This window comes from Phyllostomus hastatus, unplaced genomic scaffold (assembly GCF_019186645.2).
Source record: "Phyllostomus hastatus isolate PE091 unplaced genomic scaffold, TTU_PhHast_1.1 phas_scaffold_55, whole genome shotgun sequence".
Lineage (NCBI taxonomy): Eukaryota > Metazoa > Chordata > Mammalia > Chiroptera > Phyllostomidae > Phyllostomus > Phyllostomus hastatus.
This window is the reverse complement of record NW_025334035.1, coordinates 15,180,562-15,193,566: the sequence shown is the minus strand read 5'-3', so window position 1 is coordinate 15,193,566 and position 13,005 is coordinate 15,180,562. Positions and strand designations below refer to the sequence as shown.

General features: G+C 50.7%; 1 protein-coding gene across 7 annotated transcripts in view; it reads right to left on the bottom strand.

Moving 5' to 3' along the window:
* The window catches only part of KCNJ12 (potassium inwardly rectifying channel subfamily J member 12), a 59,549-nt gene that overhangs the window by 21,609 nt on the left and 24,935 nt on the right, over positions 1-13,005 (bottom strand). For 5 of the 7 annotated variants that reach the window (XR_006783983.1, XR_006783982.1, XM_045824281.1 and 2 more), the window contains exon 2: positions 11,894-11,960. The exons of 1 other annotated variant lie outside the window; for it this stretch is intronic. Coding sequence is in view for 3 of the 6 variants with exons in the window: in XM_045824281.1 (XP_045680237.1) it covers positions 11,894-11,960 (67 nt within the window). In the remaining 3 variants the exon portion in view is untranslated. Of the gene's footprint in view, positions 1-2,006; positions 2,093-11,893; positions 11,961-13,005 lie in introns of those variants that run through there. One more of the 7 variants, XM_045824283.1, reaches the window with a different exon arrangement.

Here is a 13,005-nt window from a genome sequence, read left to right as displayed (position 1 = left end):
CTCAGTAGTGACAGGCACCAGGGGCTGGAAGTGCACAGGCCTGGATGGAGTGGGGGGAGGAGACAGCATTCCTGGTAGGGGACAGCTCCTGGCATTCCTACCCCTGGTAGGGGTGCCATGGAGCAAGGATCAGGGTAGGGCATGCTGGCACATTCAGGAGTGTGGGGGGGCCAGTGAGGAAGCTGAGGCTAGCTTGGGGATAGCCAAGAGTTGATCTGGAGGAGAGATGGAGGGTTGGAAGGGGGACCATTTGCATTCTCAGAGTCTAGGAGAAGAGGACAAACTCTAGTGCAGGGTCACCTTTGCAGGCCAAGTTCCCTTCCCCTCCACCAATGCACAGACCAACCTCTCCCCACAGTGTACATTCATAGCCTGAAAACACTCCAGGTTGACACAGCACAAGCTTTCTGTGCTGAGGCCTTGCTAGGCCCAAGGAGAGGAACAGCAACAATATGTTATTTGATAGGGATGGGAGTGGTCAGTGTTCCACCTATTCCCTGGATCCTCACCATTCCAGGGCCCACTGCCCACTATCCAACCACCAACACAGTCTTTCTGTCCAATAGCTCTAGGGCAAGCTAGGGAATGAATGTTCCAGGAGCAACCTGCAATCGATGATTGACAGGAGTGCTGGGTCTAGCTACCTCCCCAAGTTCCTCAGCCCATTGCCCCCAGCAGTGGCTTTGTCAAAAATCCATCCCACAATAGCTCCTTCCCTTCCTGGCTCACTCCCCACTCACTTCATGTACAAGATTCCTTGGGATCACCAACCACTAAACTACCTTCACAGAACGTGGTCTCCTGGGCTGTTTCTCACAGGCCTCAGGTGGCCCCCCTGTGGCAAAGGTTCCTGAACTCAAGCTTCCCCTCCTGGATGTTCCACAGCACCACGTGGTCAACATAGTTTCTTCTCTTCTTCCAAACCTCCTTCTCTCTCTTTTCCTCCCCCACCTCCTCCTCTCCCTCCTCTTCTCTTGCCCCTCCTCACCTTCTCCTCACTCACCTTTCCCCTTCTCCTCCCACTCCTCATGGGGTTAGCTGGCAGCCAATCACCACTTCTCCAATCGCCCCAGCTACAAGCTTGGCCTCCTCCCTCTCCATCAGTACCCATATCTATTCCCTCAACAGGTCCTATGTATTTTACCTCCCAAATCCTTAAAGCCACCCTCCTGTCCAGGCCACTCCTGTCTGCCACAGCAACAGGCTCCTGATGCATTTCATTGTGGCATCCCTCTGCCCCATGTGGCCAACCCCCAACTCATGGCATAAGGAAATGTTTAAAATCTTCTCACCCTTCAGGGATCAGCTGAAGGCCACTACTTCAATAAAGCCCTTTGGATTCTCTGGCCCTAGATTCTACTGTTAGGGTGAAACTACTCTCTACCTCATGTCAGAGTTGACCTTGCCCAAGTGCAGAGAGGTTAATGCAGGCCTGGCACAGAAAGGGTATCCAGGAAATGCTCACTGACTGGACAAAGGGATGAGGGAATAAGCACTTGAATGGAGAAATGGATGAGAAGATGGATGGACCAATGAATGAGGAGACAGCTATATGTGCAGATAGGTGGTCAAGCACATGGATAGATAAATGGGACTGGCAGATAAGTATATGGATGGATAAGTAGTAACCAGAAAGATGGATGGGTTAGATGGATGAAAAATTATTGGATGGGTTAGGTGGATAGATTAGTGAGTGGAGGAATAGATGAATGAATCAATGGATAAGAGGATGCATGGGTGGTTGGGCGAATTGATGAATGTCTGGGAGTGATGGTGGATGAATAATTGGAAGATGGATAAATACACAGATGGAAAGATGGCTGGATGGGTTAGGTAGGTGGGTAGATGGCAAATGGATGGGAGGATATGTGGAACTAGTGGATGGATAGTGAGTGAATGAGAGGCTGAATAAGGGAATAGATAGATAAGTGGGTGGGTGCATAGATGCATGTTTGACTGAATGAATGACTAGATGGACAGGTGCACATCAGTGACCTTAATCTTACCTCTTGAATCCTATTTTCTAAGTAACGGTGTTGAGTGGGCACATGGCTGTCTTCAAGGCTGCATTAGCAGCAGCTGCCATTTTTCCAGCATCAGCTGGAGATGAATCAGTCTCTAGAAGACCCTAAAGTTAATAAAGCAAAGCCAAATCACTGTAGATGGTCTGCTCTCCTCAGAGGGGCTCAGAAGTCAGAAATTTCCACACGAACCCACATTTCTGCTTGCTACCCCCAGGGCCCTGGTGGGAGGAGGAGGGTGCCTCCCACACCTCTGATACCCCATACCTTCACAACATGTCAGCCTGTCCATGACAAACTTTCAGAACCAGAGAAGAGCAAGACAAAATGGGTCCTCAGAGAAAATAACAGCTGATAATTAGCAAGTGTCTACTGCATCCAGACATTGTGGTAGGTGGTTTACAGATATCAAACTCATGTAATACTCACAACAAACCCACAAGGTTAGAACTACTGCTGTTCCCATTCTAAAGAGGCAGGTAATATGGTAATTCTCCTAAAGTCACAGAGCAACTCAGGTCCATAGCCTATGCCCCTAGCCACCACCTGAAGAGCCTTCCCAATTCCAATCATAGGGCCCACCTGTGGATTGATGGATAAATGGATGGATGATGGATGGGTGACTATATGAAAGGATAAATGAAAGGGTAGATGGACAGATAGTCAGATGAATGGGTAGATGATTGACTTATGGGCGGATAGATGGGTAGATTATAGATGGATAGATAATGGATGAGTGGGTGGGTAAATTATTAATGGATAGGTGTGGATGGATAAATGAATGAATGGGTGGATGCATAGATGGATGGATGGATGGATTATGAATAGATGGATAGATGGATTATGGCTGAATAAATGAATTATGGATGAATGGATGGGTGTATTATAAATCCAACTTTTGCTCTGGCTGGTATGGCTTAGTGGATTGAGTGCCACCCTGCAGACCAAAAGGTTGCCGGTTCGATTCCCAGTTAGGGCACATTCCTGGGTTGCAGGCCAGGTCCCCAGGTGGAGGCATGAGAGAGACAACCAATCACTATTTCTCTCTCCCTCTTTTCCCCTCTCTCTAAAATAAATAAATAAAATCTTTTTTTAAAAAAGAAAATAAATCCAACTGTCGATGAGTCACCACACATTATAAATGGGTAGGTGGGTGTGTAAATGGATGGATGGGAGGACTATAGATAGATGAATTATGGATGGATATGTGGATGTGTGGATAAATAGGTGGATGCATGCATGCTAGATGGATAATTATGGATGGATGAGTAGATTATAGATAGATGGATTATGGATGGGTAGGTGGGTATGAGGATGGATAAATTAGTAGAGTGGATGGATGGATGGATGGATGGATGATGGATGGACTATGTACAGGTATGTGGGCGTGTGAATGGATAAATGAATGGGTGGGTGGGTAGGTGGGTATATTCATAGGTGAACAAGTGGATGGAAGAATGTGGTGGTTGGGGAGACAGATAAATAGATGGGTGGGTGAATGTGTATATGACTATACAGTAACTTGTCAGAGACTTGCCTTGAACATACACACATCCTATGTGGTCCCTGCAATCCCCAAGCCTCAGTTTTCCCATCTGTCAAAGGGGCCCCCTGCTTTCATCTCCTGCATAAGGATCCTGTTGTAAGGATCACAGAAGAATGTGTTGGGAAGATACTCTGTGAATTTCCAGAGGCCAGCTGACTTGGAATGCCCTTCTCACCTTCCCCCACTTGCCAGCCACTGAGCCCATGAAGCCCTACACTTTTATATCCAAGGCTGACTGTAATCCACTGTCACACTGGTTTTTCTAGCTGGGACTAAGGCAGCTGTTGATGGGTCACCACACATGATAAGCCTCTTGGGGCAGATAATAGCAATGGGCAAACAGAGATGAGTCCAAGTTCCAGCCCTGCCTCCTACAAGCTATGTGACCTTGGATGAGTCACTTCCCCTCTCTGGACCTCTGTTTACTCTGTATGGAAATGGCCTGTATGGCCCTCCAGTCTTTCAACTCAAAACTCCCAGTCCTCACCCACTGCTTCCCCATCCCTCATCATTCCCTGAGCAGCTTCCCTAGGCCCTTCAGTGCCTCTCTTGGGTCTTTCACTCTCAAAACTGATGGGGAAATTGAGGCTCAGAGAGGCTCCATCACAGACCACTGCCCACAGCTGGGAATTCCCATGGCAAAGACTTGTGCCTAGGTCTCTAATCTTATGCCTGTCCCCTTGAGTGGGCCCACACTGTGCCTGGCCCTGCGTGCTCAGCTCTTGGCTTCAGTTATTCCAGCCTTCAAGGCCCCACTCTGAAAGATAGATGGTTCTTCCTACTGGACAAATGGAGAAATTGAGGCTGGGAGAGGTTAAGTCCCTTGCCCCGGGTCACCTAAGAGCTGGAACTGTGAGCAGAGGAGGTATCTGTCATAGGGCAATGGGAGCCATAAAAGGTTAGGGAGAAGGGATGAGGGTGGACAGCCTGCCCCTCCTGGTTTCCTGCTGGTCATCTAGCCTGCCCCAGGCTCTCTCAACCTCATTCCTGACTCTCTATTTCCTTAAAAGTGTTTTCTCTGGACACACAAATCCAGTCTGTCAGATTGGTTCTCACCCATGAGGGAGGCAAAATTAGCTCCATTCTATAGGGAAACTGAGGCACAGAGAAGTGACTTGCCCAAGATTACAAAGCAACTGAATGAGTGGCACCTTGAAGACAAGAACACAGGTCTCTAGATGCCCTGTCCAGTGCTCCTGCTGCCACCCTGCAGCAGCCCGTGATGAGAGTTCAGCCATCTGAAGTGTACTACACATTCTCCTGGGTCATGTATGGTCACAGTCCTGGATGGGGTAGTCTGGGTGGGAGGGAGGCAGGATTTACACACAACAAAGGGGCAGCCAGAGCCCAGACAGGCCAGACTGGCCCTCAGCCTCCCAGCCAGCAAGGGCAGGAACTGGACAAACACTGGAGCACCCCCTGCACCTTCCTGCCAGTGCCAACCTGTCAGCCAAGGCCGGGGCTGACATCTCCTGGGGAACAGGGCAAGGCACTTCCCCTTCCTGAGGCCCAGCTTCCTCCTCCACAAAATGGGCTAATGACTAGACTCCCAGGGGATGTGCAGTTCAATGTGATGAGGGAGGTATCCTCTGGGCACAGGGCCTGGCACAGCAGGGTTCCAGGAGGAGGCTGCTGTCATCATTGCCAACATGACATCAACTCTCCTAGGAGGGGTGGCACACAAGGGGAAAGAGAGTCCTTATTCCCAAATTCAAGGCCTGGCCACTCTCCCAGCTTACCGTGGACCTCTCCCTGGGCCTCAGCCTCCTCATCTGCAAATTGGGTAGACTCCACCTACCTCGGAGCCTGCCAAGTAGGTGGCACACAGTAGATCCAGAGTCAGCACCAGGTCCTCCCAGTGTTCTCTGACAGGGGTTTTCCAGCTCTGGCAGCTGGCACAGGAAGCTCAGAGCAGAAATAGGGGTCCCCAGCAGGATTCAAGCTGGCACATCCCCAACCCTCCTACTTGACCCCAAGTGATGCTCTCCGAATGTGCCACGGCAGTCAACTAAGCAAGTAAGCCATGAGCTCCCTCCGCCAGGGAGCAGCCTAGCTCCCTTGCTTCTCTATGGTTGGGAGAGCACTGACCAGCAGGCAATGCTTGGTATGTGTTGGCTGCAGAAACCACAAGTGCCCACGACCCTTCAGGCCCACCCCATTCTGTGGTCTGGAGACAGGCTGGAGACACTGACTCCAGTGGAAAGCTGTACCAAGTCTCCAGAAGGGGCAGACATCTATCCTTTGATACCTGAGGGAAGCCAGGGCAGGAGATTCTGGCCCCAGGGGTGGATGACGGGTCAGGCCAGGCACCAAGGAATGTTTCCAGGGGTATTTTTATCTCGAGAACATCCTTCTACAGGAGGCAGGGGCAGAAAGGAGACAGAGTGTCCTTGGCCCCAGGCCTCTGGGAACAGCAGAGGACCGAGGTCCCTGAGCACTCTCTGCTAGAGTTGCTATTTCAGGCAGCACCTCATCCCAGTGAAGGCAGCTCACCCAGCCGGGGTGTGGAGGGGTTTCCTGGAGGGAGCAGCAAAAGCAGAGAGAGCACAGCCTGAAACCAACCACAATACAATGAGTGGAGCTCCAAGTTCCGTATACCAAGGAGCACACCTGGCTCTGTTCTTCACACACTGGGCATAGGCCAAGGCCTCCGTGACTCTGAAACTTCCTGTTCCTATTTGCCAATGAAGGGCTGGCCCTTCCAAGCCCAAGATTCCAGGATTCTAAGGGATCAGGGGATGCAGGCGGTGTAGAGAAACAGGCAGCGGCACACCCTAATAACAGGGAAGGAGAAGGTGTATCAAGTGCCTAGGTGCACAGGCACTTCAGCCAAAGCACTATACCAACACATGAAAGAGACTGGAGCTATGAAAGGCCATGAATGCATATTAATGAGCTTGAACTGGATCCCAGAGGAGAGTTTGAAAGTATGAGTTCTGGGGCAATATGGCTTGGGTTCCTATCTTGTCTCTGTCCCTTCCTATATGACATTGGGCGAGTCATATAAACTCTCCGAACTCCAGTTTTCTCACCTGTAAAATGGCATTAATTATGGTATATATCTCATGGGGTGATGATGGTGCTTCAGCAAGTTAATACATGGAAGTTGACCAGCTCGAAATCTCTGCCCCCCTGCAACACATACACACACTTCCACCATCACATCTCTGGGTCTGATTCATGCTGGAGAGAGGTCACAGGACCCTGGAGGGCCTCAATTGGACCTCACTCCAAGCAGGAAGGAATGAGCAAATGGACAGAAAGAACTCCAGGAGGAGAAACCCAGTGAGCAAAGACTCGTATTTTTCTTCCAGCAGTAAGTTTTCAAGTTTCAACCTAACTGGAGTCTCAGACATTTTTTAAGTGCCCAGCATGTATATGTGTGGGATAGCAAATATTTGATATTAAGTAACAAGAAATATCCTGGGACCTGGAGAACATTATGCTAAGTGAAATAAGCCAGTCAGCGAAAGGCAAGTACCATATAATCTCACTCACACATGGAATCTTATGAACAAACTGAACTAACAAGCAAAATGGAGACAGACTCATAGATAGAGGGCAAGCTGACAGCTCTGGGAAAGATGTAGTAAGGGGGTGGAGGGATCAAGCAAAAAAAGAAAAAGGACTCATGGACATGGACAATAGTGCAGTGATTGTGGAGAGTAGGGGGAGGCAAGTGGGTAGAGGTGCAAGAGGGCATAAGGCGGTTAAGTAGTAGTGGGAAAAGTGCAATTAAAAAAAAGAACATCCCAAACCAAAAAAAGAAAAAAAATACCATAAATAAATTTTGTCAGGCTGGAAATTTTGCCAACATAAAAATATTTATGATGCTGTTTATTGAAACCCACCATAAGGAAAATAAAAGATATAAATGCTTTGTTTCTTTGACATTTGTTACTAAAAAATAAAGATTGATGTACTTAATGTACAAAGTGTTCTTATAAATCAACAAGAGAAAAGGACACACACTAGGAATAAACAGAGGGCTAGGGCTGGGCTCCCACTGAGGGTCATGCAATCCTCAGTAAGCAATGTCTCAGGAATGTCCACACCTTAGAACCTCAGTGTAAGCTGGTTCCCCACTGCAAAATGCCTTGCCCTGCCTTCTGGAACTCGATGCATCCTTTGAGCTCAAAGGATGACTCCTCCTCTATGAAGCCTTCCAAGATGTCCCTGGGTCCACTGGTGCTCCTTGCCAAGTCCCCACAACATGTTTCTTGGGCCCCTGGAACCAGTGCCTGACTTCAGTGAGTACCTGGCATTGCATCAAAGATTATTCCAGGTAGGATAGCTTAAGCATCTTTGACAAAGGAGGGAATAAGGCACAGAGATGTGCACAGCCTTGTCCAAGGTCACCAGTCATAAGACACAGAGCTGAGTCTGCCACTGAGGTATCCTACCTCTGGTCCCTCTGTGCTCCAGCCACCTCCTCCCTAAGGAGCCCTCCAGGCCTGCTTGTCCCTATGGGGGTGGTGCGGGAAGCCCCACCTTGGAGGTCATATTTCTTTAACATGGGCTGGGCCCAATGTGAGGCCTGTCTAGGCAAAGGCTAGGCAGGACCATGTCCTGAGCCCCCAGCCTCTGTCCTGCAATGACCCAAAAGCTCTGCTGGGGGAACACAGGGACAGTTGCCTTCTCAGTTTCCCTTTTCTTTTTCTCCTCATTTTGCAAATTTGGCTTTGTTTGGGGACCAGAATATTCCCTGGGAGGGCCTCACAAGGCCTCTGAGGGTCGTAGGGTTCAACTGTCATGGGCAAAAGGCTGAGTTCTGAGATCAGGAGCCCAGGGAAATAGGATGGGTCCATCACTCCACCCAGGGTTCCCCTTACAGCCCAGCTCTGAGAGAGCTGCCAAGGCCTCCACCTGCTCACTGGAACCACACTCGATGTTTACTCACTCATCTCCTGCACCTCTATGTGCCTGTGGCTGTCATCTGAGTGGGGAAAGACAAACAGAAACCATGTTGAGGAGAAAAGAACACAGATTATGCTGGAGGCAGGGTAGGCACTGTCCTAGACAGGAAAGACCTCTCTGAGAGAATGTGGAAATAGCAATTCTGGAACATCAGGTATAAAGGCCCTAAGGCTGGAATGTTGCTCTGTGTGTTCAAGAAACTGGAGGGAGAGCAATGGGGCTGGAGCTAAGTGCCAGGGAGTGGGCAGAGTAGGTGAGAGGGAGCAGGAACAGCTCCCAGAGAGGGCCCAGGCCCTCTTCCTCATTTACCATGCCCCAGAAATGGCACTCAGAGGAAATGCTTCCCACCTCCCTGCTCTGCCTACATGCCAGACCCTCTGCACGATGCCCTCTCTTCCTCATTCTCCCTCCACCCCCTGTGCAACCTTCAATACCCACCCCCAAGCCCCAACCCCTTGTGCTTCTCTCAGTGCTAGGCCAGACCATTCTGGGCACCAATTACCTATCCTTCTGAGTATCCCAGCAGCCAGGAGGTCCCTGAGGCCAGGGCCTAGGTCTGATTGTCTGGAGCCTGGGACCAGTTCCCAGGAGGAGGCTAAGGAGGGCAATGGGAACCAAGTCTCAAAGCCCCTCAGGAGTCTAATTCAACCGTGCCCCTGAGGCCTGCACTGCTACATGGCAGGCAGGGCTCTAGTCCATTCCAAGACCAAATTGGTCTCCACTTGTCACAGGACCTTGCCCTGTCTGGACCTGTTTCCCTGTCTGTAAAATCAGAAGCTCCTCTGGGTCCTGGTCACATTTTTTGTTTCCTTTGTGATCCTATGTGGGTTCTCCCATGTGTTGTGGACATCAAAAGTATCCACAGCCAAACAGGTGGAGACTGTGGCCTCCCCTGTGAAATGGTGGAGTTGCCTGGGCTGTGTCTTCCTTATTCGTCCATTTATTCCACAGCCCATATTCACTGAGCACCAGTCATTTGAGGCCCCAGGTGAGGCACAGTGTGAACAGGGTAGAAAGCCCCTGCTGCCTTGGTGCTCAGAACAGATGGGAGAGGAGACAGACATTTCAGGAGAAATGAATAAATGGAAAAGATCCAGGCTGCAGGAGGTGCTAGATAACCCCCCAGGGGAGCTATGATCCTGTTGGTTGGGAGAGAGCCAGGGCTTGGAACAGGCAAGGAGGAGCTGAGGTCTAAGGCAAGAGGATCAGCAGGAAGCAAGGGGAAGATGAGGTCTGAGAGGGAAAGGGTGGGGTGGGCAGGTAGGGAGTCTTGCAGGTGACCCATCTACAATGTCCAAGGCCAAACCCAAAGTACCCTGGAAGTCTTCCCAGGGCCTGGGCCAGGAACATGAACCTGAGGAATTTTCCGGAACACAGCGAAAGGTATTGACAGCATCACCCTTCCATGCATTATTACCTTACCTTTCCTGAGTGAGGTGCAGGCTGCTCTTGGCACAGCCTCATGTACAATGAGGGTCAGAGTGGGAAGGCATTCACTGCTAGAGGGTGACTGCACTGACATTCTGACCCCACAGCTGTCTCACACCAACCTCACCAACCAGGCAAGCCTTTCCAACCCTAAGGAACTGAAACTGTACACCATCATGCATGAGGCATGCCAAACATTTGACACATGCTACTTTAGTTCATGCAATTGTGTCTTTCAATAGAGACAAGAGACTTGGCTCAGAGAGGGTGAGTACCTTGCCCAAGGCCACATGGCCAGTCCACAGCAGAACTGGCATGAGAATCTAAGACTTTGAGGGCCATGGGAACAGAGACCCTGCACTTGACCACATACACCTGGTCCTAATGTCCCTAGGTGAAACGAGTCTCTCTGGATGGCCTAGGACCACCTCCTAGTTGAATGGCTCTCACTGCCTGTCCCTCATGGCTAACTGATGCTGTGGGGACACAGGGGCTGCAGACAGCCTGGGGCTGGTAGGCTGAGGGCCTGGCATTTGGACCTTGTTTGGCCCCTGCTGTGCTATGTGACCTTGAGCCACTGACCCTCTCTGAACCTGTTCCCAGAAGAATGAGGTAAGATTAAGGGCATCTGTCCTAGAACAAAGGGTCTTGCCAGCAGGACTCTGCCCTAAGAGCAGGTGAGGCAGCTACTGAAAGTCCCAGGAAAAGTTTTCTCTTTCCTGAAGCTTTTATTTAGTGCCCAACAACCTTAGGAGAGACTGCCTGGGTCTCCATGTTCTCCAAGAGGGAGAAACAAAGTAGAGAATCCAGTGGCCCACAGCGACAGGCCAGCCAATGCCAGAGGGGTTGTACCCTCCTAAACAAAGCACCCTGGAGAGGTTATGTGCACCTGGTGGCAGGGGCACAGGGCCAGAGCTGAGAAGATGAATGAGGGTGCTTCCCCTTTCTACCTGCACACCAGCATCTACAGCAAAGGGGGGCGGGGATGTGGTAGGGTGAGGTAGGTATGGATTCGACCTATGCCTGGTCCTGGCCTCTACATGCTCTAACTTGCCCTGCCTCCATCTCTAAGGTGCACATTTGTACTATTAATCCTTGCCTCAATTTCCACACTGGTTAAATAGGCCTAATGTTAGAGCCTCCCTGGTACAACTGTTGGGAATTAATGAAGTTAGTGGATGCAAGGTACCCAGGTCATGGTCCAGTATGCAACAGGTGCTCATGTATGCACCATCCTTTCATGAACATATCACCTGGAATATAGTGCATGCTATTCTAGGATTATCAGGGATATGTGTGCACCTGTTCCCACTTTGCATTTTCCCAGAAACAGACCTCGAGTCAAAGACTTGGGAGCAGGTAGTTTAGGAAGTGACCCCAGGGAAAGAAAGAGAGGGAAGGATAGCAGTCAGTACCAGGTGTGTTGATGAACACCTCACCATGGCAGGCACCAGGGCTCCGGCCCACTGGTGCCTAAAACTTGCACCTTCATTATCCCCCCAGTGGCAAAGAAACCCCATGGTGCTGGGGTGAGAGGTGCTACCATGGCCTGGTGTTGTCCACTGAGGGTGGCAGGGCAAGGGAGATGACTGGCGGCCAGAGAAGGTGCTCATGCAGAGGTGAGGATGCAGGGAATGAAAATGCAAGGTATGAAGTGAGCAATCCAACAGCTTGAGTCTCACACGCAGCGGTGTGTGTCTGCAGGTGATGTAAATGTCAGCTGTGTACCTCTGCTCCTCTGTGGGAAAACTAAGTGCACATGTCCTCATGAGGACAAACCTGCACCAACACCAGCACTGGTGCTGGACACTCGGGGCCAGGCTTCTGTGTGTCTGCTTTTGCACACAGGCATGTGTGCGTTTGAGCTTCATGCACACCTGTGTACCAGGTATGGCAACACATGCACACAAGCCCAGGCTATGTGCATGTGCATGCACCATAGTCCCTTGCCCAACCCTGGCAAAGCAGATAGTCTGGTCACCTTGGCAGCACGGCAGGAACTGGCCACGTTGGGACAGCTTGTGTTCAAACCACCGAGCCCAAAGAGGCTGAGAAATAAAAAAAAAAAAAAAGGGCTGGAGGGATGGGATGGAGTCAGCTCTGCTCACAGCTGCCCCACCTGCACTGGGACCTGCCCCAGGACCTGCCCCATCCTGTCCCAGCTGAAGGCTGCTGGGAGCTGGGATGCAGGTCAGAGGCCCTCTATGAGGCTTGACTGGCCATGTGTCCCCAGTGTAGGAACCCTTCAGAGCACTGGGGAGCCCACCTCGGAGGACAGCAAGTAGGATGAGGTGCCCTCCCATACTTCCCACACCCCACCACCATGCCTCTGTAGGATCTGGAGAGCCTGCTCCCAGATTCACTGAGCCCCAGGGAAGGGCACTCCAGACACCAGGCACTTTGTATACCAGGGGACACCGGGCCACTCAGCACAGAGGTCACCTTCTCTGGACAATTAATGCACTACTTGTACAAGCTACCCCAAGGCTAGTCCATTAATCGAATGGTGATTTATTCACGAGCTCCTATCTCCTTCTCATCCCCACAGCCAGCTCATCAGCCTCACTACCTCTGGGTGGCAGGGCCCAACCCACTGACACTCCTTCCCTAATCCCACTAAAAAATGTCGCATGCTATTTATATTTCATCAGAGTGCATGAGGTCAAGAGCACTGTGATCGCTGTCCATGGGCAGCCAGAACTGAACCCCACAGGGGTGTCTGGGAAGCAGACTCGGCTTTCTAGGCAGATACCTGTGGTTTCTCCCACTCTTTGAGGGCAGCTCTTGCTTGAGAGCCTGTGGCAGGCCCTCTGCTCATTGTGTCCTGAGGAAGTCCTATAGGAATGAGTCTGCTATTATCCCCATTTGCCAGATGAGGAAAGTGAGGTTCTAAGAGGTGAAGTGACTTACCCGAGGCCAACAGTCTATACAAGGCAAAGGTGGGGACAAAAGTTAGGCAAAAGGCACCAGAGCCCGTGCCTTTACTGTGCAGCATTTGGCCTCCCTGAATCCCAGAGCAGCCCTCTGAGATATGCCCCATCATGATCCCTGTTTTACAGACAAGGAAACCAAAGCTCAGAGAAGTGAATTAAC